At 44.0% G+C, this 22,491-nt stretch overlaps 1 protein-coding gene across 1 annotated transcript in view; it reads left to right on the plus strand.

The window, feature by feature from the left end:
* The first annotated feature begins 8,836 nt into the window (after window positions 1–8,836).
* CYB561D1 (cytochrome b561 family member D1) overlaps window positions 8,837–22,491 on the plus strand; it is a 30,793-nt gene continuing 17,138 nt past the window's right edge. Inside the window, exons 1-2 of the mRNA XM_086923565.1 lie at window positions 8,837–9,809; window positions 20,510–20,547. Of these exons, the coding sequence (XP_086779691.1) occupies window positions 9,635–9,809; window positions 20,510–20,547 (213 nt within the window). The 5' untranslated portion in view covers window positions 8,837–9,634. The remainder of the gene's footprint in view (window positions 9,810–20,509; window positions 20,548–22,491) is intronic.

Genomic DNA, 22,491 nt, shown 5'->3' on the forward strand with positions numbered 1-22,491 from the left:
TCCTGATGGATTATCTTTGTATTAACGATTATGGGGAGGTCTCCTTGTCGTCGGTTTAGGAGGCTTTAAAGCTTGTGCTGAGAAACAAACTTATCACCATCTCTACAACTGAAAACCGCAAACGCCGGAAAAAACGTCAGCTATTGGAACTGTTCCTTTTGGAACTTGAGACAATATATAAACACTCAGGTGCCCCTAGAGTCTGGTGGGAGTTGGAGAAGGAAAGACTTCTCCTGAGACGCCTGGATCTGGACCTAAAACATACATTTTATTTAGGTAGTGATCACTGTGGATGCATGTTAGCTCATCGTCTCCGAAGCAAAGTCCACTCCTGTTCCGTGAAGATGATAACAGAGGTCTATACAGATGTGGAGATTGCCTTGTCGTTCCAGGCTTTTTATAGGACCATGTATTCCTCCTTTGACGGCCCACGGGGAGACCCTTCCAAATATCTACAAGAAATAGCCTTGACGTCATTACCGTGCTACATCAACCTATACAGCTAGATGAAGTAATCACCACTATAACCCGCCGTCAGCCTTCAAAGTCACCAGGGCCCCGTGGATTCACCACCCAATTCTATTAAACCTTTTGTCATGACCTTGTACCTCTTCTGACACAGCATTTTAATTCATTCATTCATACAGGTTCCCTGGCTGGCTCTTTATAGGAGGCATCCATCTCAGTTATACTCAAACAGGGCAAGGATCCCGCTAACAGAGGGACATATAGACTCATCTGTCTTCTCAACATAGATGCTAAACTTTTTACTAGTATTTTAGCACACCACCTGAATCCACTTATGCCAGGTCTGATTGATCCGGACCAATCCGGCTTTATTCCCACAAGGCAATGTGGATATAACACCAAACATCTTATGCACCTTATTGACAACGCCTGCTGGTCACAGATAGAAGCTCTTTTTTTTCCATCAACTCAGAGAAAGCTTTTGACTGCGTTCACTGGCCTTTCCTACTAGAGACCCTTCAACAATTTGGATTTGGCGATAGATTAATGAGATTGGTTCGCTGCAGTTAAAGTGCTCCCTGTGCCTCTCTTCAGTTGAATGGTGTGTCCTTTTCCACTTTCCCTATTCCACTTTGGTGCCCTCTTTCATCTCTTCTTTTCGCTCTCTAATGGAGCCTATGGTGCAGGGACTCAGGGACAACCCACAGATTTCTGGCATTCCGTTTGGAAAGAACAAACACCATATTAGCCTTTACCCTGATGATGTTATTTTGTCATTATCTAACCCGATAACCTCGCAGCCAGGGATACTGGATGAACTTCGTCTGTTTGGAGAGGTCTCAGCTTTCAAGGTAAATCTAAAAAAATCTGTGATCTTTAATCTCTCTGTCTCTCCCTCTCACAAACTAATTTCATACTCTCAGGTTCGCCTTCTCTAGGACAGAGGAGGCAATCACTTACTTGGATATCTAACTAGCGGCAACTCTCCCGAAGACCCTTGCCTTAAATTATAGCACTCTTCTCTCCCAGACGAACAAGACCTTATCCTCTTGGAGCTGACTCCGTCTCTTGTGGATCAGCCGTATTGCAGCTGTCAAAATGACAGTGCTGCTGTGCATACTTTACGTCTTCCAAACAATCCCTTTAGCCCCCCCGCCACGACTCTTCACTCACTACAATTAGATTTATCTGGGATGGGGAATGTTAGACCTGGCGTTATTGGCGTGGGTCTCCCTTCCATTTTTGCTGTTGCCTCATGTGTTTTTGCTGTGTTAGATACTTTGGGCCCTGTGCCACTGCTATCCAGTGCCACAGTGCAAGTGCTCCCTATTGTAAATTGATGTTTTAATCAGTGTTTCCATGTTTGGCTATTTTGGTTTACTTGTCAGACCCTAGTCTAGTGCACTGAGTGTGCCCAGGGCGTGTAAATCCAAATGCTGCTAGTGGGCCTGCAGCACTGGTTGTGCCACCCACAGAAGCAGCCTTGTAAAATGTGTCTACGGTCTGCCATTGCAGAGCCTGCGTGCAGTCTGGTACTGTCATGCTGACTAGGCAAGTGCACCCACTTGCCAGTCCCTAAACCTTCCCTTTTCTTCATATTAGTCACCCCTATGGTAGGCCCAAGGGCAGGGTGCATTGTACGTGTAAGGTAGGACAAGCCATGATGTGTGTGGCATGTCCTAATAGTGAATTTACATTTTTTTTTCGTTTTTCACTATTGCAAGGCTACCTGTTCTCCATAGGCCAGAAGGGGCTGTTAGAGTTATTACATTTTATAATCCTAACAGGCTCAGAGAACATGGTAGAAATTTGAGTTTAGTATGCCTGAACTCAGAATAATAAAATACATCTTTTAGTGATGTTTATTTTAATATTCTGTGTTTGTAAATACCACTTTTAGAAAGTAGGTATTTGCTTGTCTAACCATTCAAACCTGCCTCTGCTAGTTTGTGTATTCCTATGTCTGGTTTCTGTGAGTGACAGGGCTGGGGAATTCCAGGAGACAGGCTGAGTTACCCAGTGGTGAATAGAGAGATCTGCATCTTTTTGGGAGAGAGGAGTGCACCTGAACTCTGAATAGGGCTGTGCCTGCCTTCCACAAGGCTGGCTCCACCCCCTGGGGAGCGGCTGATGTCTCTGCCCTGCACACTGAAAGAAGAGAAGGAGTCCTGTAAACAGAGTGCTCCATGACTGTACTTGCCTTCCACAATGCTGACTCCACCTCCTGTGGGGTGTCTGATGTGAATGCCCTGCACTGTGAATGGAAAGGAGAAGTCGGGTAAACAGAGCGCTTCATAACTGGTTTGGACTGGGCAAAGGACCCTCTCCCCTCAGAGAACAAAGGATTTCTGGGTATAAATATTGGACCCTGCTCCCATGAAATTAGATCACTTTGGACTACAAGAAGAAACCTTTACTGAGGAGAGGAACCTGAAGAAACTGAGGAGAGACTATTTCCAATCTGAAGTGCTGCTTGGGGGATTGGCCTGCAGTGATTGCCTTACTGCCAAAGGAAGGAGAAAGGAACTTTGTGTACTTTGCTTTCAACTTGTGAAGGATCTCCAAGGGCTTGGAAAAGAGCTTGCCTCCTGCTGAAGTCTCAGGGACAACAGACTTCACCCCCAGCTCCCCAGAGTCCTTTGGAAGTGCCTGCTGCTGTTTTGGGCTTTCTGAGGGACTGCTTTTTGCAAGGAGCTGGAAGCGTGACTCAAAGAGAAGAAGCGTGTCGCCGTTGCTGTGCCTGCCGTCGCACCTCCGAATGAGGGTGTCGCCGCTGGAACTGTCGCACTGCACCGCATCGGAGAGAAGCGTGCCGCAACGAAGAGGAAGCGTGTCGCCGTCGCTGCTGCTGCCGTCGCAACCCCGAAGGAGGGTGTCGCCGCTGTAGGTGTCGCACTGCACCGCATCATGAGAAGAATCTTGCAACGAGGTCGGAGCGTGTCGCCGTCGCTGTGCCTGCCGTCGCAACTCCGAAGGAAGGTGTCGCCGCTGGAACCGGCGCACTGCATTGCATCGACCAAAAGCACCTCGCATCCCGAGAAGCGAGCCACCGTCGGAGCTGCTGCCGTCGCATCTTGGATGTTGCCGCTGTAGTTGTTGCATCGAGCGGAAGCTTCCCGCATCGTGGGAGAAGAGCGTCGCCACTGGAGCTGTTGCCATCGCATCGTAAGGGTGTCGCCACTGCAGTCCACGCATCGGACGAGAGCTTCTCGCATCCCTGGGAAGTGTGCCGCCTCTGGAAGATCTTCACGTCTTTATTTCTTTGCACCTGAACGTTGTCTCATTTCCCATCGCTGCGACATTGCTTGTCGTGGAAGCGCAACGCAACTTAAGGTACATTGACGCAGAGTGTTGCATCTAAGAACTGAACCGAACTAAGCTTAATCTACCATCTGAAAGTAATCATAGTGTGTATTTTTATTGTTTATGGTCTTGTGGTAACTCTATATAAAGTCTACCTATTTTTTATGTAAAACCTGTGTGGTCTCCATTTGTAGTGTTATCACTGGGTTACTGTATGTGGTCACAAATGCTTAACTTACAACGCCTCTGTAGTAAAGCCTTGCTGCTCGCGCCACGCATCCTAGAGGAAGAGCAGGGGTTATTTTAGGTGTGTAATCCCCCTTACCCTGACTAGAGGAGAGGGTCCCTACTTGTCACAAGTACCTACCTGTGCCAACTAGAGACCCCCAAATCTAACAGGGAAAAGCAGCGCATCCACCATAAACTGATATGTTGCCAGGAGCCGGATGGAGGTTTGGGGCTGCCTTGAATTGCTCGGATGTGATCTTTTTGACCGAGACTTGGCTAAATCAAGACTCTCAGCCGGATCTGGTACAGGCCATTATTCCTGGTTACCAGATAGCGCGGGTTGATCGACCTCAGGGCAGAGGCGGTGGCCTTGCGATCATTTATAAAGAGAGCTATGTATGCCGCTGCTTGACGGAGGAGATTGAGGATTGCGAAAGTTTCCCTTTTGTGATCGAGTTTTCCCCTAATACCAGCTTCACAGGTATTCTTATCTATCGTCCTCCTGGAACCATCGGACAATTTAACACCTCTCTTTTGTCGGTGGCCTCCCAATTGGTTACCTCTCCCTCTAATTTTACTTTACTTGGAGATTTTAATGTTCATTTTGACAACCTCTCAGACCCCACGGCACTAGAGATGATGGCGAGTTTAGCCGCCATCCCATTAGAGCAATTAGTTCCCTCTCCAACGCATGAAAAAGGTCATCTCTTAGACCCGATCTTTAGTAATAGTGATCAACTTAAAGTGGGCACTATTAGCAGCCTACCATGGTCGGATCACTTCTTGATAGCCTTCACCTGGACCACAAGCAAACCCCCTCCATCCATTTTCACATCTCGGAAAACCTGAAACTGGTCCAAACTCTCTGTAGATAACTGGACGAAGGCCCTTAGCACCACTAGACCTCTACTCTCCCATGACCCAATGGCAAATAATAATAAATACAACGATTGGATCACCACCTCTCTTGATTTGGTTCTCCCTTCATACCTATCTGGGTCAAAGAGGCAGAGTAAATTAGCACAGTGGTACACAGAAGAACTTAGGGACAAAAAGTGCTCCTGCAAGAGACTAGAGAGGAAATGGCGTATGACCTACAACCTTATTGATAAAGCCACTTAAAGGGACGCTATCAGGAACTATAAACTTGCAATAGAAACCTCACAAGCAGCCTACTATAATGACAAAATAACAATGGCTAAATCTAAGCCGAAAGAAATATATCGGATAGTTAATTTCCTGTTAAAACCCCCCCGCCCGCCGCAGACAATAGTAATTCCCCTTCTAGATGTAACGAGCTGATTGATTTCTTCTTTCAAAAAGTTAATAAAATGTATCTTTCCTTTCCAGATCCAGCCATTGAATCACCCACCCAACGCTTTGACTCAGCTTTGAATACAGTAACTCCCCCTCATAATAAGCTAGATTCTTTTCCATTGTTGAATCTGGAAACATTGGAGTCTCTAGCACATCAAATAAAATCTGGCTCACCGTGTGACCCTGCTCCTCCAGGCTCGCTGTGGTTGGCCAGCAAAACCATTCTCCCTACTCTCATGGAGCTGCTGAACTCCTCCATTTTGAGTGGGATGGTACCTGTGGCATGGAAGCATGCAATGGTACGGGCCTTGCTAAAAAAACCTGCCCTTGACCCAGCTAACCCTAGTAATTACCGCTCGATTTCTCTGCTCCCACGGGCATCTAAGATCCTGGAGAAGCACATTAATACCATCCTGACGAAGTTCCTCGAGGAAAATCATCTCCTCGATGCTTCCCAGACGGGCTTTCGCCCAAAACATGGGACAGAGACTGCTCTATTGGCTGTGACTGAGGAGGCGAGACGGATCTTGGATCGGGGTGGGGAGGGTCAGTGGCAGTGATCCTCCTCGATCTGAGTGCCGCTTTTGACACAGTACATCATAAAATTCTGATGAACCGTCTCGCCGACCTAGGAGTGTCCGGAGAAGCCCTGGTTTGGTTCAAGTCTTTTTTATCGGATAGAACCTTCCAGGTCTTTGACGACACATCCGTTTCATCGAGCAGGCCTCTGGGGTGTGGAGTCCCTCAGGGTTCATCATTGAGCCCTACGCTCTTCAATGCATATATGAGGCCGCTGGCTGGGATTGTTCGTCCGCATGGTATTAACATAATTTCCTATGCGGACGACACCCAGCTGGTGGTCTCCCTTGTGCAGAAGAGTGGCCTCCAATCACCGCCCAATTTAGCAGTGTGTTTGGAGGAGGTGAGGAGCTGGATAATGAGCTCATGTCTGAAGCTCAACGACGATAAGACAGAGCTCATGCTCTTGGGCCCGGCGGCCCCCTCTACCTTGGAGCTGCTATGGCCCGCGAGCATGGGGGCGGCCCCTGCCCCCAGAGATAACATCAAAAGTCTGGGGGTATGGCTAGATAAGTTGCTGAGCTTAACTACACAGGCCACCAAGGTGGCGGCCACCTTCTTTGGCCTCCTCAGGGTGATTAAAAAAATTCTTCCCCTTCTTCCATTTGAGGCCAGGCAGATAATTATACAGGGCCTTGTTCAATCCCGCCTGGATTTTAATAACGCCCTTTATCTTGGAGCACCGGACTACACCCTGCAAAAACTTCGGCGCACCCAGAATTGTGCTGCTCGTGCGCTACTTGGAGTCCCATGAAGAACTTCAATAAAAGCTGGGCTAAGAACGTTGCACTGGCTGCCTGTCAGGGACAGAGTAAAGTTTAAAGTTATGTGCATTGCTCATCAGGCTCTCTGGAAAATGGGCCCAGAAATCAACTGTTCCTTGATTTCCCCTTACCTGCCCAACAAGGTGCTTCGATCCTCGTCTGCATCTCTGGCCAAGACTCCTAGAATCTTTAGAGCCAGAGCAGGAGGACGTTCCTTCTCTTATAATATATCAAGATTATGGAACACCCTCCCTCTGCACATGAGAAGCAACCCCAACCTAACCAGTTTCCGGAAGCAGCTTAAAACCTTTTTGTTTCAGTAACCAGAATCGTGTTTGTCAATCTGAGGGCACTCTTGTTTAGTCACAGCGCCTGGACGCCTGAGGGCAGCTGTAGCGCTTTACAAATTTTATTTTCATTTCATTTTCATTTCATTACCAAGCTGCACAGATTCGCTACATAGTAAGAGTGGAATTGGTCCCTCTCTGAAAAACTCTGGTACTTAATGGATCAAGCAGTTGCCAGCTCCAATATCTGGAGGGAGGTCTGGCTGCCCCGCAGACATCGCGCTTGGGGGCTGTACTCCTCACCAGTTACAAATTCAACACTGATGGTGTGGAACTCTAGAGCCCTAAAGCACGGTTTAACGATGTTTCCCTCCCCAATGAGACCAATCCTCAATAACCCTCTCTTTTCACTGGGACAAAACTCAGACTTGTTTAACCACTTCGATGCTGATGACGAGCTCAGCTCGTCATCAGGCTTACCAGCCGTGTGCTGATGACGAGCTGAGCTTGCCATGTAACGCGGTAATTTAAAAAATGCCGCACACAGCGGGAAAAGCCGCCGCATCGATGCGGTTAATCGATGGCACAGCAGCGGGTGCAAACGAGTGGGCTCTCTTTTTGATCAGAGTGGGATTATCCCCTTCGAACAATTTAGACTAGACTATTCTCTACTCACATTGGATTTGATCCCCTATTTACAGCTGAGACATTAGGTGATGTCGTCTGGATGTATGACGGGGTCATCCCTGACCACCTTCGAGAAATGGCTGCTTCTTAAAGGGGACGAGAAGCATCTTATCACTGCCCTATATGTTTTACTCTCTAGTGAGGGCCACATATTTTGATTCTAATATTTAAAAATGCCCTTTCAGCCCAATTGGTATTGCACGCCTGGCTATGGATATAATCAGACCCACTGGAATTATGCGATTGTGCGGCTGTAGCGATTTTTGCATAATTATAGATCTGCCGCATTTGCCACATACTCCATCATCTGCTGCATAATCTGCAGATTTTAACAAAAAAAACTAATTTTGTTTCTAGCTCAAATGGTTCAAAAGTTACTAAAAATGCAGCGACATGTTGCTGCGCAGTGGAAGGCCAGGTGAAAAGCTGGACTGCTCGATCACCTTTCAGATGTTTATTCCTATATCTGGGTATTAAACTGGTACAGAGGAGGTGCAGCCAATGCCCAGACAGTGTTACCAAGTTTAAAACTGTTGAAATAATGAAGTAATACTATTATAAAATGTGCCCTATTATGCCTTTTCTTTCCGTGTAATTTACTCACCCCGGAAACATAATTTGGCCCGCTTCTGACGCATAATTCCAGTGGCCCTGGATATAACACATCCACTTCGTTAAAGACCACAAGTGAAGGCGCGAAAATAACAGACTCACAACCAACTTGTTTAACTGTGTAATATTTGTTTCATGTAAATGGTGGTGGACATGGAAAGCGCTAAGCAATAGCTTAGGGTCGAGGTCGCGCTTCATAAAACAGCAAAAAAAAGAACACACACACAAAGGGAGAGATGGTGCTACAGAGAGCGAGGTAAAATCGAAAATAGCGAAGCCTGAGCTTCTGCGATATATTTGACAGTGTTTACGTACTGTTCTTTTTCTCGATCTTAAGTGTTTCCTCGTATTGACGTTCAACAAACGCTCTAGTGAAAGAAATTGATCTGATAGGATGATAGGTGGAAACTTGGACCAATCAGAGGTTGGGAGTTTTAGGCCAATCAGATAATTAAGCGCATTGCCTCTGGGTTGTTATCCCATCCTTGTGCTTTCGTTTCCTCGCGTCATTGTATAACCCATCCTCACCGTTCAAAGCTTCCGGGTTGTTTTACGTGCGATTGCACTCGTTTTGTAACTAAGAACACCGGTAGCAACAAGATTGTAGAAACCAGGAAGTGAGCACGGCGGCGAAGAGGTTTAACATGATCGCAGAGGCCACCACTGACTAAGGGGTTAAAACCGAGTGAATCCGACGACAACAGGCATGGTTCAATACGGAGGAGAGGGCTGCAGTGAGGGAGAAGGATAACTAAAAGGAGGAGGCAGAAGTTGGGTATAGATGAAGCACTCAATGGCGGCAGTAGAACCTCAAAAGAATGAGGAAGGTTGACCGCTGGTATAACCTGGATTTCTGTACAGTGGTCCGGAAGGCATCCTATCCAAGGACCCCCATTATCCCGAGGAGCCAATAATCCCTGGTCCCCTAATCTGACTTTTGGGGATCTATCGTCCAAGGATCCTCCTACTGCTTCCGAAGTCTGCAGCACTTTCACCCTGCCACTGGGTCCAGTTGTCCATTCTAGCATCCTCCAGAGCCCACAAGCACTGACCTCTTGGGCCATGGAACACAAGAGTTCCCTAGGTTCAGGAAGAAGGATCTAGAACTTCCTCACAAAAGTCCCTGAGATAGGGTGTCCGTCCTTCACTTGCATTTGTTTTAATTAGGACTCTACGCCCGTCACTTTTTGGATAAGCAACTTTTATTCACAAGACTTGCTTTGTTGTCAATATGGGACATTCTTCACTCTAAGTCTGTGTGCTATTAACCCATGTCCTGGAAACTCGACTTCTATAACGTAGTAGATTATTAGCATTTACTACACAGACTGAAGAAGTTACGTCGCAGTTAGCCACTGTGTCGTGCCCAACACTTGATTTATTGTACCGATGAGATGTGTTATGGCGAATTCGAATGCCATTTATACTTCACTGGCAGCCAAAGGGCTCGTGATGACGGACTACTGGCTTTACCGATGGATACGGTGCTTCACAGGAATTCTCGCCCATCTGGTGGCTGTGGGCTTCACCATCTTTCTTCTAGTACTGTCTCGCCCAGGAACCAGTAAGTATGCAGGCTGTTGAATGAAAGTCTACAGAACTCGTAATTATATATAAGGCTCCCAAGTTTCCCTTTTTACTGATAAATACAGATAGAAAACAATGTGTTTCTTGTCTGTGTTAATTTTTAAAAGCGAAAAATACTGAAAATTGTGCTTTTTGTTAAAGACTCACCATGCTGTCTTTCTTGAATTCCAGGCAACAATTGAGCAGATAAACAGATAGGAAGTTACAAAACAGGATCAGATTTTCTTAAGTACAGGCACATGTTAACATATATTTGTAGTATAAAGCTAATGTGCACCTATGGGTGTAGTGTTGTGTTATTTGTGGCTGCTTAACTTTCTAAAACACAACGGGCTTCCACCTATGAGCGCATGTATAATGGTTAAATACATGTAGAAATATACCATTTTATGACTCCATTTATTCTAAAAACACAAAATAAATATAGATAAATAAGGATGGAAATGTAAAAACAAAAATACCATAAAACCAAGAGCCCTAATGATATGCCATCTATGAGGTAATTCTAAATGTAGAGTGTGCTCTTTTTAAATGCCAGTAACATAACATATGCTTGATGTAATCTCCTGCAGAACCTCCCTCCAGTCTAACAGCATGCTAATGACACCCACCTACTTTCCTTAATGCAGATTATTATTTACATCAAACTGTTGTCCTGTAGCTGATTATAATTCATAACTTTCAGTCCTGCTTCATGGATCCCTTAAAAGTCTCACGTTTTATTAGACACAAACCGTTCCATTTTTCTGTGGACATTTATTGCCCTGCCTCCAATCCATGGATCCTCGTGTCAGTAATTAAAGAAAGCATGATCCTAGTTTAAACAGGAACAGCTTTATGTTCAGAAGGTAGGTTTCACCTCTCCAGCAGCATCCTTTATAGACATCCACTCCTGTCCAGCTGCCTTGCTCTACGTTCTACCCCACACCCTCATCTACCAAAAATTCCTCAATGTTCCACACTATAACCAGATAACAGCACTTCATACCCTTTCCGCTTATTGTTCTCATATGTTTCACTGTTCCCTAGTTCAGTGACTTTCTACACTTTCATCAGAGTGTCTATAATTATTACAATACTTTTCTTCTGTACGCCAATGGTCTTCTACTAATTTTTAGCATTACTGACCTCCAATACTTCACATCTATTTATTAAGATCATGTTGTATAGACTTGAAGCTCAGTTTATTTTGTAATGGTGAGAAAAAGTGAGATGATATAGAACCAGTGTTTTGCAAAAAGCGCAGTATAAGACGCAGTTATCAGAAATGTACAGCATTCAGATTTGCATATGCTGGGAAGAAGGAGTGTATTACTATTTGATTCAGTTATTTATAAAGACCTGGTTGGATCCCTCAAAAAACCGTCCTCGTGCATGGATGAAACTTAATCTAATATGATAAAATATTTGCATGCGTCTACTGCATTGTCCAATGTGCGTTTCATTGTCATTCCGCTATTTCACAGCCTCAGCTCTCAGGTATATTTTCCATGATCCTGCCCGGAAACATAGCACCATTCTCGTGGCAGAGGTGGCGTGATCAGTTAGCAGGAGGAGCCTCACTGTGGTTCTCATCCCATTCTTCTCAAAGTGCAATTGTCTTTCCCGAAGTGGACCAAGCAGTAGTTCCCCTTTTCTGCAGCAGGTCTCATCTCTTGACCTTCAGAGGGCTACATTTCCCTTTCTTTAGCCCAAGGACTAGATCTGAGGCTGTCTGGTGTTAAAAGACAATGCATTCTTTTTCGGGACATCACAGCTCTTTTCTCAGCCCCCCCCCCTCCTCATATGTACCATTGTTATGGTCTCAGAATATTCTGTTATTGCAACATTCTATTTTGTTAGTAGGTTGCTGTCGCTCTCCAGCATTCCATGACAATTGGAGGGTGAGCATTCTGGCAAGGTATTCAGTACCTTGCCTCCTACAGAGTTTTTTAACGTCAAATTGGCGACTAATGCTCTCAGTGGTTTCTTATGAGATATGTTAATTGCTGAAGGGGCAGCAGAAATTCCCGTTACAGACTATGGGGTGCAGTTTACATGTGAACGTATACAAAAGTTCCTTCATGTTATGGTCCCAGTGTGTGACACCCAACAATATGATTGTAGTCTCACCCTTTATTTCCTAAAAGCAGGCAACTGGGCAGCAAGTTTACAGGATGTTGGTAACACTATCAAAGTGGATAGGGTTAGTCTTCATCAGCAAAATTGCAAAAAATCAATATGTCAGGATGCATTGTATTGAAAACCAAAAGTAGAAGGTTGGGGAGTCTATTCAAATTAAGAAACCATAGCTGAACAAAAGTAAGGGCTTTCCTTTTTCTCCGCCTCTAAAAATGATCAGGCTGAGGAGTAATGTTTTGGAGTCGGAAAATGGACGAGCATGGGTAGACTAGTAAAGGCATATGTGCTATTAAGGTCTGAGTGTTGTGTCAAGGGTTCACATTTAAGAGATTTAAGCAAGAGATTTAATCAACAAACAAATTCGGCCAAAAACATTCCCAGGTGACACAGATTGCATGACTGGAAATTAATTTCTTGTTTTTCCGACAAGGGATATGTGTTGTAATTTTACTCTGGGGCTAATAGGGTCCCTCTTAAACTCTTTTGGTAATTCCATACTTTTCCCATTCTCCTCTTTTCTACTCCATGTCCTATTGGTGTGGTCAAGAAATAGTATCTATTATTGAAATATTTTATTATATGAGAAGTTTCTCTTGCTCTCCAGTGTTCCACGGTAGTTGCAGGGTTAGCATCTATTCAGGGTTTTTGGTGTTGGTTATCTGAAAAAGTAACCCACATTATTAATTAACCTATTGTACATTCTGGAGTGTTAGTAACACTCGGGCATTCAAGATCTCGTCACCAGCGTTGTAATCCAAGTACCTTTGTACTACCTAGGCAGGACTCACCAGTTCACTTAGGATAGTTCTTTATTATGTGAAGTTCCACACATGCTACAGAGAAAAGAAGTAAGTAAGCTCCAAGCAGAACACTCCACCAGAACAAGGACTTATGTGCTCACCCTCCAGACCTAACTCACTTTCTCAGCCCACATTCCACACTCACCACTTACAACATTCAAGCATCATCACTCAAACAGTCTGAACAGAAATATTCAATGTAGGGCATAAATAAAACTCATCCGTTTCCCTCATGATGAAAAAAACAAGGTGCATATGTAACAGACTTTGAATGGGTGAGCCTGTGTTTCAGAGTTCATGGTGAAATCCAAATGAGTGAGACTTGATTTTCCTGAGCTTATGTACGTCTTTTTCTTGATATTATCCATTTCCATTGTTAGTCAGCATGCAAAAGCTGCATTGCAGGAACATGGTTCACTAAGGATGATGGGTGGAAGCGTGGGCCAATTAGAAACTGGGACGGTTTAAGCCAATCGCATTATTAGGGGAAAGCAGCAGTGGCTGTGGAGGGGTGTCTCACTTTTATGCCTTCCTTTCTTTGTGCCTATGTCACAAATCACTTTGTACTGTGGACACATTTGGAGAAAGTGTTGTAGTTGTTCAGGGTGCTTTAAATGATCGTAGTGTATGCTCTTCTCTGCTAATTTCCGTCTTGACAAATTCCTTTTCAATGGGAGCCCATTACTTTTCCCCCCTGCAAATAGGACTGTTGTTAGCCTAATTTGTTCCTTCCTCAAGAATTAAACATTGATAGTAAATCAGGAGAGCAAGAGGAATGCAGAATTGCAAAAACTCCAGTTTTCAAAGGGAGAATTGAGAGCAGAAAAAACCTGGAAGTTCAGGTAAGCAGACCAAGACAGGCAAAATAAACCAGATCTAGCATGAACAAGAAGTGTCAGACGTATCATGAGCTAGTAACCAACAAGGACAATGTTGCAACACATTGAATCACGTCCCAAAACTGCTTAAATAGGAAGAGTTTAAAAGATGAGAGGAGATCTCATAGAAAGTAAGTATTCCATGTTGGGATGTTGGAAAGGTTTCATAGGACTACTACGGTGAAATAGCTCTAATCTAGTTACATGTAGAATTTCTAGAATCAAGTTCTCAGGATCAGAAGCCAAAGTACCAATACAGAATAGCCAATGAAAGGCAGGAGAGATGCCGCTAGTCTGTTGGCATTGGGTAGAAACATGCAGTTGGTCGGCATTTTGACTCGCAGACAAGCAGTCTATCTCCAACACCTCTGGCCAAGAGAAAAATGTCCTGCATGAACAGGACGCACAAGAGAAACCTCCCTGTTAATTGCGGGAACAAACTCCTCCCGACATTGGGCCAGACTGCACCGGGTGCATATGTACACCACTGCTTACTCCTCAGCTGATTGGCAATCAGGAGACGCTCACAGCAGACAAGGTTTGGTAAGCCCAAAAACTATCACTAGTTTGTGTTGTATGGCAATATACCTGATATTTCTTAACACAGCCTAGATGCCTTATGTAGTTGATAACGTTTTGTCAATGCAAGGCAACAAATTGTTGTCATGCTTACAGAAAAACCTAATTTGTAGCTGCCTTTGTTAATCTGCCTGGATATGCAGTTTTCAATTTATGGTGTTATCTGTTGAATCTTAACTACCGCCAGATGTATATCCTCCAGCTTAAACGTGGGTATCCACCTCTGTTACTGGTAGAGATTATATACCATAATTTTTGATTTAGCAATGTTTACTCGTAGATTGTTGACATTCCAGTAAGCCTCTAGTGCCTTCATTTGGGTGAGATTAACTTTTGAGCTGTGCTATTAAAACCCATGTTGCATTCAAATATATTTGAATACATACTTTTTTTGTACTAGAGTCCGGCTATTTCTTAAGATCATGAAGCAGTCAGAGGGTACTACTGATGAGGCATCAGTGGTGTACTTTGCCATTTACTACTGGGTTGCGTGTTATTGATTCAGCATCTACCCTAAGGTAGCCAGGATCACTGGTTATGTAGTCTTTGATAGTGTCTTTGTTGGGATAGGTGCAGGAAGTTCCCCTGGGCCTTGGTGCCATGCTGTAATGCTGCTCTTGCTGGCTAGACAGAGGGTGGCTGAGCACTGGGGGTGGCAGCCCGCTCCCAAGATGGATGATTGGCTGTGGAATGCCATATACTGGCAGGTACAGTTGCCTGCTTACTGGGTACTCATGCCGATGCACTCTCGGCCAAAGGTCACCTGGGCCCCACCTGTTCAGCATCTAAGATTGTGTGATGCGGTTGATGCCTTGGACGATAGGAAAACCCTGTCTCTTTCGGCAGCTGGCCCTGGCTTCTGAGAGGAATCAGCATGTTGCAGGGAAACTTAAAATAAAGAAAAAGACAAGACTTCTTGGCAAGGCAATCACAGCTTTTTACTGTCACGGCAGGGAAAGTAGCTATCGCCACAAAGGTTTGCAGCTGGTCTCAATTTGCTGCTTCACAGACAGCCACTTTTATAGCAACATGAACAATGCTTATTACAAATAGTCATCTAATTAGTTACTTAACAGTTACATATTGGTTACAGAAAACATCTCATCACCTGTGTCCCTAACCTCTTAACCTATTTCCTACCCTTTCCTCATTGTGTATCTAACAATGCTTAACAAGCCACGTATTTACATATTTTGAAAGCATGTGTATTTGCATGTGTGTTTTATCACTCTACCATCAAGAATTATTATCAGATTCTGAGTACTCTTGGCTAATTCAATCTCCTGCTCCTATTTTTCAATCATGAATTCAGCTCTCTGGGACAACAGAATACGTGCATATATTGAGACAATACATTTCTTCAATCTTACAAACATGGGTTTTCCTTTAACTATGACCATGCAGATCATGCTGTCTATTTTCTAGTGAACTCTTCACCTCTCTGGCATCAACATGAGTTTTGGCCCTACACTGCTCTTCCACCACATATAATTTGATATTGCGTTCTACTGCTCTTATAACATTATTTCTTTACACTTAATTTCCTCTACAACACGTCTAGAACTGGCCCTGCTCAGGAGAGTTCCCTTTTTGCGTGACCCTTTGCTTTATTACGCTGTATGCTGGTGCTGCCACTCTGTCTATTTTGCCTTTCATACATAAATGACTGCTGTTCCTATTTCATGGTGCATTGCTTTCTGTATGGTAAGACCCTACTCCTCCCTGCCCCTTTCACCCCTCCATCATTCTGCTCCCTGTTTGTTGTTTGAAAATCAATTCATATTTATAAGAAAAGGGGCCATTGGTGCTATTGAGCCAGAATTGGATTTACAAGACTCCTTTAGAAGGTCTATTCTTGGATTCCTGGAGCAGACAATTGGTAGGAGGCAGTAGCCTATGTGGTCAGTGTAATTTATCACTTCTGTCCCACAGCCACCAATATTATTGCACATCACTTGGATTTCCCAAATGTTCCCTTTGTTGATCATTCTGATTATTCTAGGGGTGACAAAGCTCAGAAACTCAAATAAAGCATGCACTTCAACAAAGTTCAATGTTCAGCCAGTTTTGCATCTTAAAAAGAGAGTAGAACATTAATTTACAGGTAAGTAAAAAATAACAGCTAAAAATGTGATACACAAAGAAAGCCAGAAGGATCAAATGCTTTTGTGACTTGAAATACACCCTCGCCCCAGAATATTTTTTCAGTATTTGCGCTCAAGGTGCTTGATTGCTGTGTCCATCGTTATCCAGCTGGGCTTTACTTGGCCTGACTCAGTGTACAGCCAGAATCTCCAGGTGTTCCATTGTGTTTACTGTCAGATCTTTTTCTAGGGGACAGCGGTGGCAGATAAAAGTATATAAAATAGCTGAATTGCTTTGCCAGTTTTTTCTACTTTGATTGTCTCGGTTTCTGGGTGTAGCACAGACAGCTCATGGGCACACTCTGCAACTGCTGGGTTCTCTTTTGAAAATAAACACCATGCCAACATTGCTCCCCATTCCTGTAAATGCAATGATGGAGTTTTAAAGTGCTAAAAATCTGTGTTCCCAGTCCAATGATTACAAAGGATCTGGTAACCAATATAGGATAATGTTAGGACACATTTCGGTTCTTAAGACCAATTAATACCAAACTGGTTACATAATTTTTTAGGGGGTAGCATTGTGTCAGTGCCTACTCCAACCAATAGGGAGGATCACACTTCTTCACCTGCTTGTAGTGGTTAAGATATTCCAGCATTGGTTTGCTAATCATTGTTCCTCAAAACTTCTTAGTTCCCACTTAGGACTTGTTTTTTAGGGCTAGGTACCGAATGCAACTTAGATGACAATTTCTCCAGAACCATATTGGTTTTAGAGTTGGGTCACATGCTTCAAGAATCAGCCTAGGTGGCTCCATTCACCAATGCCAGATACCACATTGGGGTAGATAGCTTTAGAACCTCTAGGCACCTCTGGGACTGGCATTGGGCAGATAACAACATGGTAATGATATGGGGCGAGGGATAAATAATGCATGGTCACCAATGATGGTGCCAGAAATATGTCCAGGGTAGTGATAGTGAGAAAGAATGCTGGCCTCTTTTTTCCTATATAAGGATGGTGGCTAAATGCATTGTCTCTGTAAAACACCTTGACAAAACATAGGACTTCTGTTCAGCTTCATCAAGAGATCAGAAGAACAACCAACATGAGCCTCTGGTTGAAGGCAGGATCACCATCACTACGGAAACCAGAATGACTGGACTTTTTGAGACTGTCATTTTCATAGAGCTGAACACCACCTCTAAGAAGATTCTCTCAGTACTGATTTGTTCCTGCAAAACTTGGAGTGTACTTTTAAAAAAAAAACTTTAACAGTTTTACCAAGAACAGAAAAGATGTTTGTATCAATCATCAGCAGAAGCAAGAAAGCACTGTACCCACATCTGTAAAAGAACAGTGATATTAGTAACAAAGAAGTATAAAACAAATGAGGAAAAAAGACAGACCAATGATCGAGGTGTAGCAATGCTTAACACTACTACTCTATGAATACCTGACATTAAAGTGAGTGATTAGTACTTATAGCAGGTTGTCTAACGCCCCAGAGAAATTAAGCTCCCATGAAATGTTCGACACGTCTCACAGGGAGCCAACCGGATGCAATGGTGGAGTCTACAAATCTAGGTGACCATTTGCCCTGGACCCCACAGCTACTGTTTCTGAATACAAGCCAGAAATGTTGGGTCTTGTAAGGAATACAGAATATACGTTTTAACTTTAAGAAACCATGTGCACCAGCATGTAGGAAATGATGACCTAAAAGCAGGGACTTTTGTTGTCTCTCCTGAAGGAGTATTGGGTTCCAGGACTGAGGAAAGTCCTATTGTTGTTGACACTGAGGAAGTCAGAGGACTGCCTGCTGTGCTAAGAGCTTACCTCATACAAGCTCTAAGCCACAGGACCAGCTGATCCATGTGCTGCCTTAGGACCTTGCACTGCAAAGCGCTACCAAGATCAAAGCATTATTACCGCTGCCTTGCCTTGCACAATTTGCACATGATCATCATACCTTATCACCACACAATATACATTTGTGAATAGAAGAGCCCTGGTTATTAGGATTAAACATATTTTCATCGAGGGGGTAAAGTCTGACCATCATTTATAGTTAAGGACACCCCCAGTGAGTAACACATTTATTTAACATAGCCAACACACCCCTCACTTAAGATTCCTTCCTGAATGCCCTTATGTCAGGACAGATCCTCTCTCTCCTGGAGAAGTCGAAATGTGACACCTATGACCTCCCAAATTACTGTCCAGAAGCAAATCTGCTTTTTGTAGAACTGTTTGCTGCAGAGGCTGTTGACTGCCAAATGGGGTCGAACAGCATCATTTTGCAGTGGTTTGAGTTACACCTCGAAGGCAGAGCCCGACTGGTACGGCTGAGTTTGTTCTAACCAAAACCCATTTTTGTCTCATTTTGTTGTTTCCCTTAAGAATCCCTCCTTTAAGCATTTATCTTCAACATGTCTGCATTCACCGCAAGACAAGGATATCTAAATCCACCAGTAAAAGTATGTTGTAGAACTATATTTCAAAGTCTTATTTCGCCATGACATTGATCACCCTAAGCAGTCCCTGGTGACAATCCAGGCTTTACTGTGGAAGGTCTACCTCAACTGAATTCAGCAAAGCGGAGATGTGTAGTCATTACCAGTAACAGCAAACAATAGATAACGATCTGGCTCTCCCAGATAACTCAGGATGCCTTTACTTTTAGCCCCATCAACAGCACCATTCCCTTGGCTTCAACATTGTCACCAACCTCCGCTAAAGGCTCTGGTCGCACTCAAGATGAAGAATGACTTGCATTAATTGTCCCTGCTATGCAGAGCAAACTCCTTCCCAATGAAAGCAGACTTCAGATCTTCCATCAAGATGGAGGTAATTGTCCATGGCAATGAAGGACACACGATTGACGGGAGTCCCTGAGATCCAACTGATTGTACTGAAGAGTGTCCCCATTTACAGTAGCACACTTCGCCAAAGCTCTTCGCTTGTATGACAGGATCACACCACCGCTGACTTCCACTTCCAGTCTACGTCACATTCATGACTTGCTGTACAGTCTATAAGGCAATGATCCCTGGTACCCCTCACGTCCTTAAATAGAGCACTCATGACACACAGCAGCATTGCCAGATTGGAAATTAGAAATGCAGCTGGCAATAGGCATTCATTTGCTATGCGCCTTGGATCCGTACAGCTATTCTAGTCCTGATCTGCAGTGCTCATCTTTTCTTTCCTTCAGGAGCAAGAAGCTAAAAGATATGTTTTCTTTAGGCAATCACTCCTTGCAGGATACCTCCCAGGATCTTGCTAACCCCTGAAGAGTTTCCAAACAGCTCTGCCACTAGTTCCCCAGCCTCACTCTATCACTATTTACCTTTTAACTGTAAATAATTGTGGATTTTTGATAGCGTAATTTTGGACAGCACTGATAGGGGGCAGTTTGTGTTCCACAAGACCTCCTTTACTGTTAGGAACATAGCATCCTGAACACTATAAGTTTGACATATTCTGCAGAAAGTACGCTTTAAGAAAGTAATGGTAATCAGCACTGTTTTTCCTCTTCTTTTTTCCGCTTTTGCTCTTTTGTGGCTTTTGTCACTCAATGAAATGATTGTGCGGGTCACAAATAAAGCTCTTTTTAGTTGTAAACAATTGTCAGTGCTAAAACAAGTACTGGCGCCATTCCGAGAACAGATTTGATATCAGCCTGCAGCCTTCAATTTGATACTTGAGGGGCACTCGAGGTAAAATTAAAACCCATTCTGTGAACACTCCATCTCGACGGATAATGCCATACGGTGGTCTTGATAGTCAAATAAATGCACGTACTCTCACATGGGACATTTCAAGAATAGTCGGTTCTTGGTTTTGTTTATGGGTAGCAGCACTGGATGTTTTCTTAGTTGTTCAGCAATGGTAGGCACACGTTGTGGGCAGCAACCTTGGTAATGTCTCACTCTCTGATTGGTATGGGTTGTTTTCTATCACTTTACCACTTATTATTTGGAGAGCGTGCTTGTGAGGGAGGGCCGTGAGCTGGGATGCTCAGATCACAGCACATAGCCACCACTGGCATAGCTTTGGGCAACATGAACAGATCCGATTTCTAGACGATGCATCTCTGTTGCAATCATCAGTAGGGGCATTGGAGGTGGCTGGGGATAGTGGTGTTGTGTGGAATATCGTCTGTAGCCCCTGTTCTTGGTGCTGACTTCTTTTACTGCTTCTCCTCGCAGGTTTCTTTTCCTGGCATCCTGTCTTCATGGCTGTGGCGGTAAGTATAATGCACTAAAATATAATACATCTGGGTCTGTGGGAGTGTGTACAGTAATCTCACAAAAAACCCCTATAAGTCACCGAACTCAATTACGATCTAGTAGTTATGTCCCGCATGAAAAGTGGAACAACACCAGTGAGCTCAATTTGTTTATGCCTCCGTGATCACGAAAGGGTCATGTATTTTCTCTCCACTAGTTCCCTGGTCGATGTTGCCGAGCATTGCCATTTTCCTCAATTTGTAATGGTCCTCTGTCTATAAAGATATTCATTTTATTGTTTTGTGAGCTTAAACATGGATCTAATGCAACCGAGCAATTGAGTTGGTTTAGGTTGCTTAGTGCATCACAATAGTTACTGTTGAGGCTCAAGAGTTACAACAGTTTCATTGTGTCTGATTTTGATGGCAATTTCATCAGGGTCTGAGGACATGCATGTCGAGAATGATTCTCCACAGACCTGAAATAGTTCAAACGAGAGAGAGAAAGGAAACATAGGATCAGGACCTGGCATTTGTATTACTATTCACACATTAAGGACATGCAGAACAAACCCTAATATATTCACCGCAAGCCCACTACTGCGACAGCCTAAAAATACCTCTTGAAGGACAGCCTGTCGAAAAAAGAAGTCAGTTAAGAGCATGCAGACACATAGAGCTCCATCAATATTTTATGTGTTCACATTTCACCTTCGAGCAAGCCATTATAATCGTGCCAATTTTCAATAATTCATTCCTTAAAAGGTGGCGCCCTATTCAAACTAAGCAGTAGGACCACCAGTGTCCCAGCAAGAAAAGGTTGTTGCTGTTCACACCAAGGAATCTATATTAGTGCATATGACAATAATGGCACACTCATCCGCAGTGCTCTGACATGTGAAACCCCGCACTGTGCACTCATGCCTTACTGCTTAAAAAAAGATGATCAACTTACCCTGTGAAGCTGCCAAGGAAGTTACAACAAAAATGGTACTCAAAACGCGAAGGCCCAAAGTCAGGGTATCTTATATATTTTATGGGAGAAAAGACGGTTTAAAGCACATTATGGGTCCTTGACAATTTGGCAACCTAACAAATACTGCCATGATTTTTTATGTAGAGATTTTGTAGAACAAACACATTACCACACATACCTGTGGGGCTTCAGTGCCACATGTACCTGTGGGGAGACTGGGCAGCTGCTACCGCGTCCAGACGTGTGTGCGTCAATGCAAAGGCGGGGATTTTAAAAACTCGGAGGCCAGGCAAGCCCAATTGGACTTGTATTCGGAAAATACACTCTGTACTGCTCTATTCCCTGGCGTGCCTTCACAGCAACCCAGATAAGAGAAGGAAAACGTTACCTACCTATAACAGTCGGTGTGCAGCCTCTAGTGCCGTAATCACATGCTGTGACTTCGGGCCCCTTCCCTGAAACCACATTGGATCAGGACACAGTCTCTAACATAGATCATGTTTTCCCCCCTCAAGTGTAAATGAAGTAATGTCAGTGTACTGGAAAGACAAATTTCTAATACTAGAGTAGAAATAATGAAAATCAAGATCACGAGTGTTATCTGGTGCTCTCTTTCAGGCAGATGGGTAGAGCTATTGTAACTCTTCAGCACTGCATCATAATACAGACTGTGTGTTACAGGTGAGTAACATTTTCTGTTTGCAGCTTGTCTAGCTGTAGATCACAGGCTGGACATGGATGAACATCATTAGCCACCCCTCTGATTCTGTGGCTTGTGAGCAGAAGTGAAGTAGTGTGGAGCACTGCTTTAAGCACAGTCTGTCTGAATAATGCTTCTTGTCGAACATGAATGCCCACACAGTACTGTTTAGTAAATGGCAGTCCAGGTGGCAACCTTACAAAATCTGCTAATGGAATAATTCCCCAAAATGCCCCTGTGGGTCCTTTATTATGAGTGGATTAGGATCTTTGTAGATCACGTTGTG

This window comes from Lissotriton vulgaris, chromosome 5 (genome assembly GCF_964263255.1).
Source record: "Lissotriton vulgaris chromosome 5, aLisVul1.2, whole genome shotgun sequence".
In the NCBI taxonomy this organism is placed as follows: domain Eukaryota; kingdom Metazoa; phylum Chordata; class Amphibia; order Caudata; family Salamandridae; genus Lissotriton; species Lissotriton vulgaris.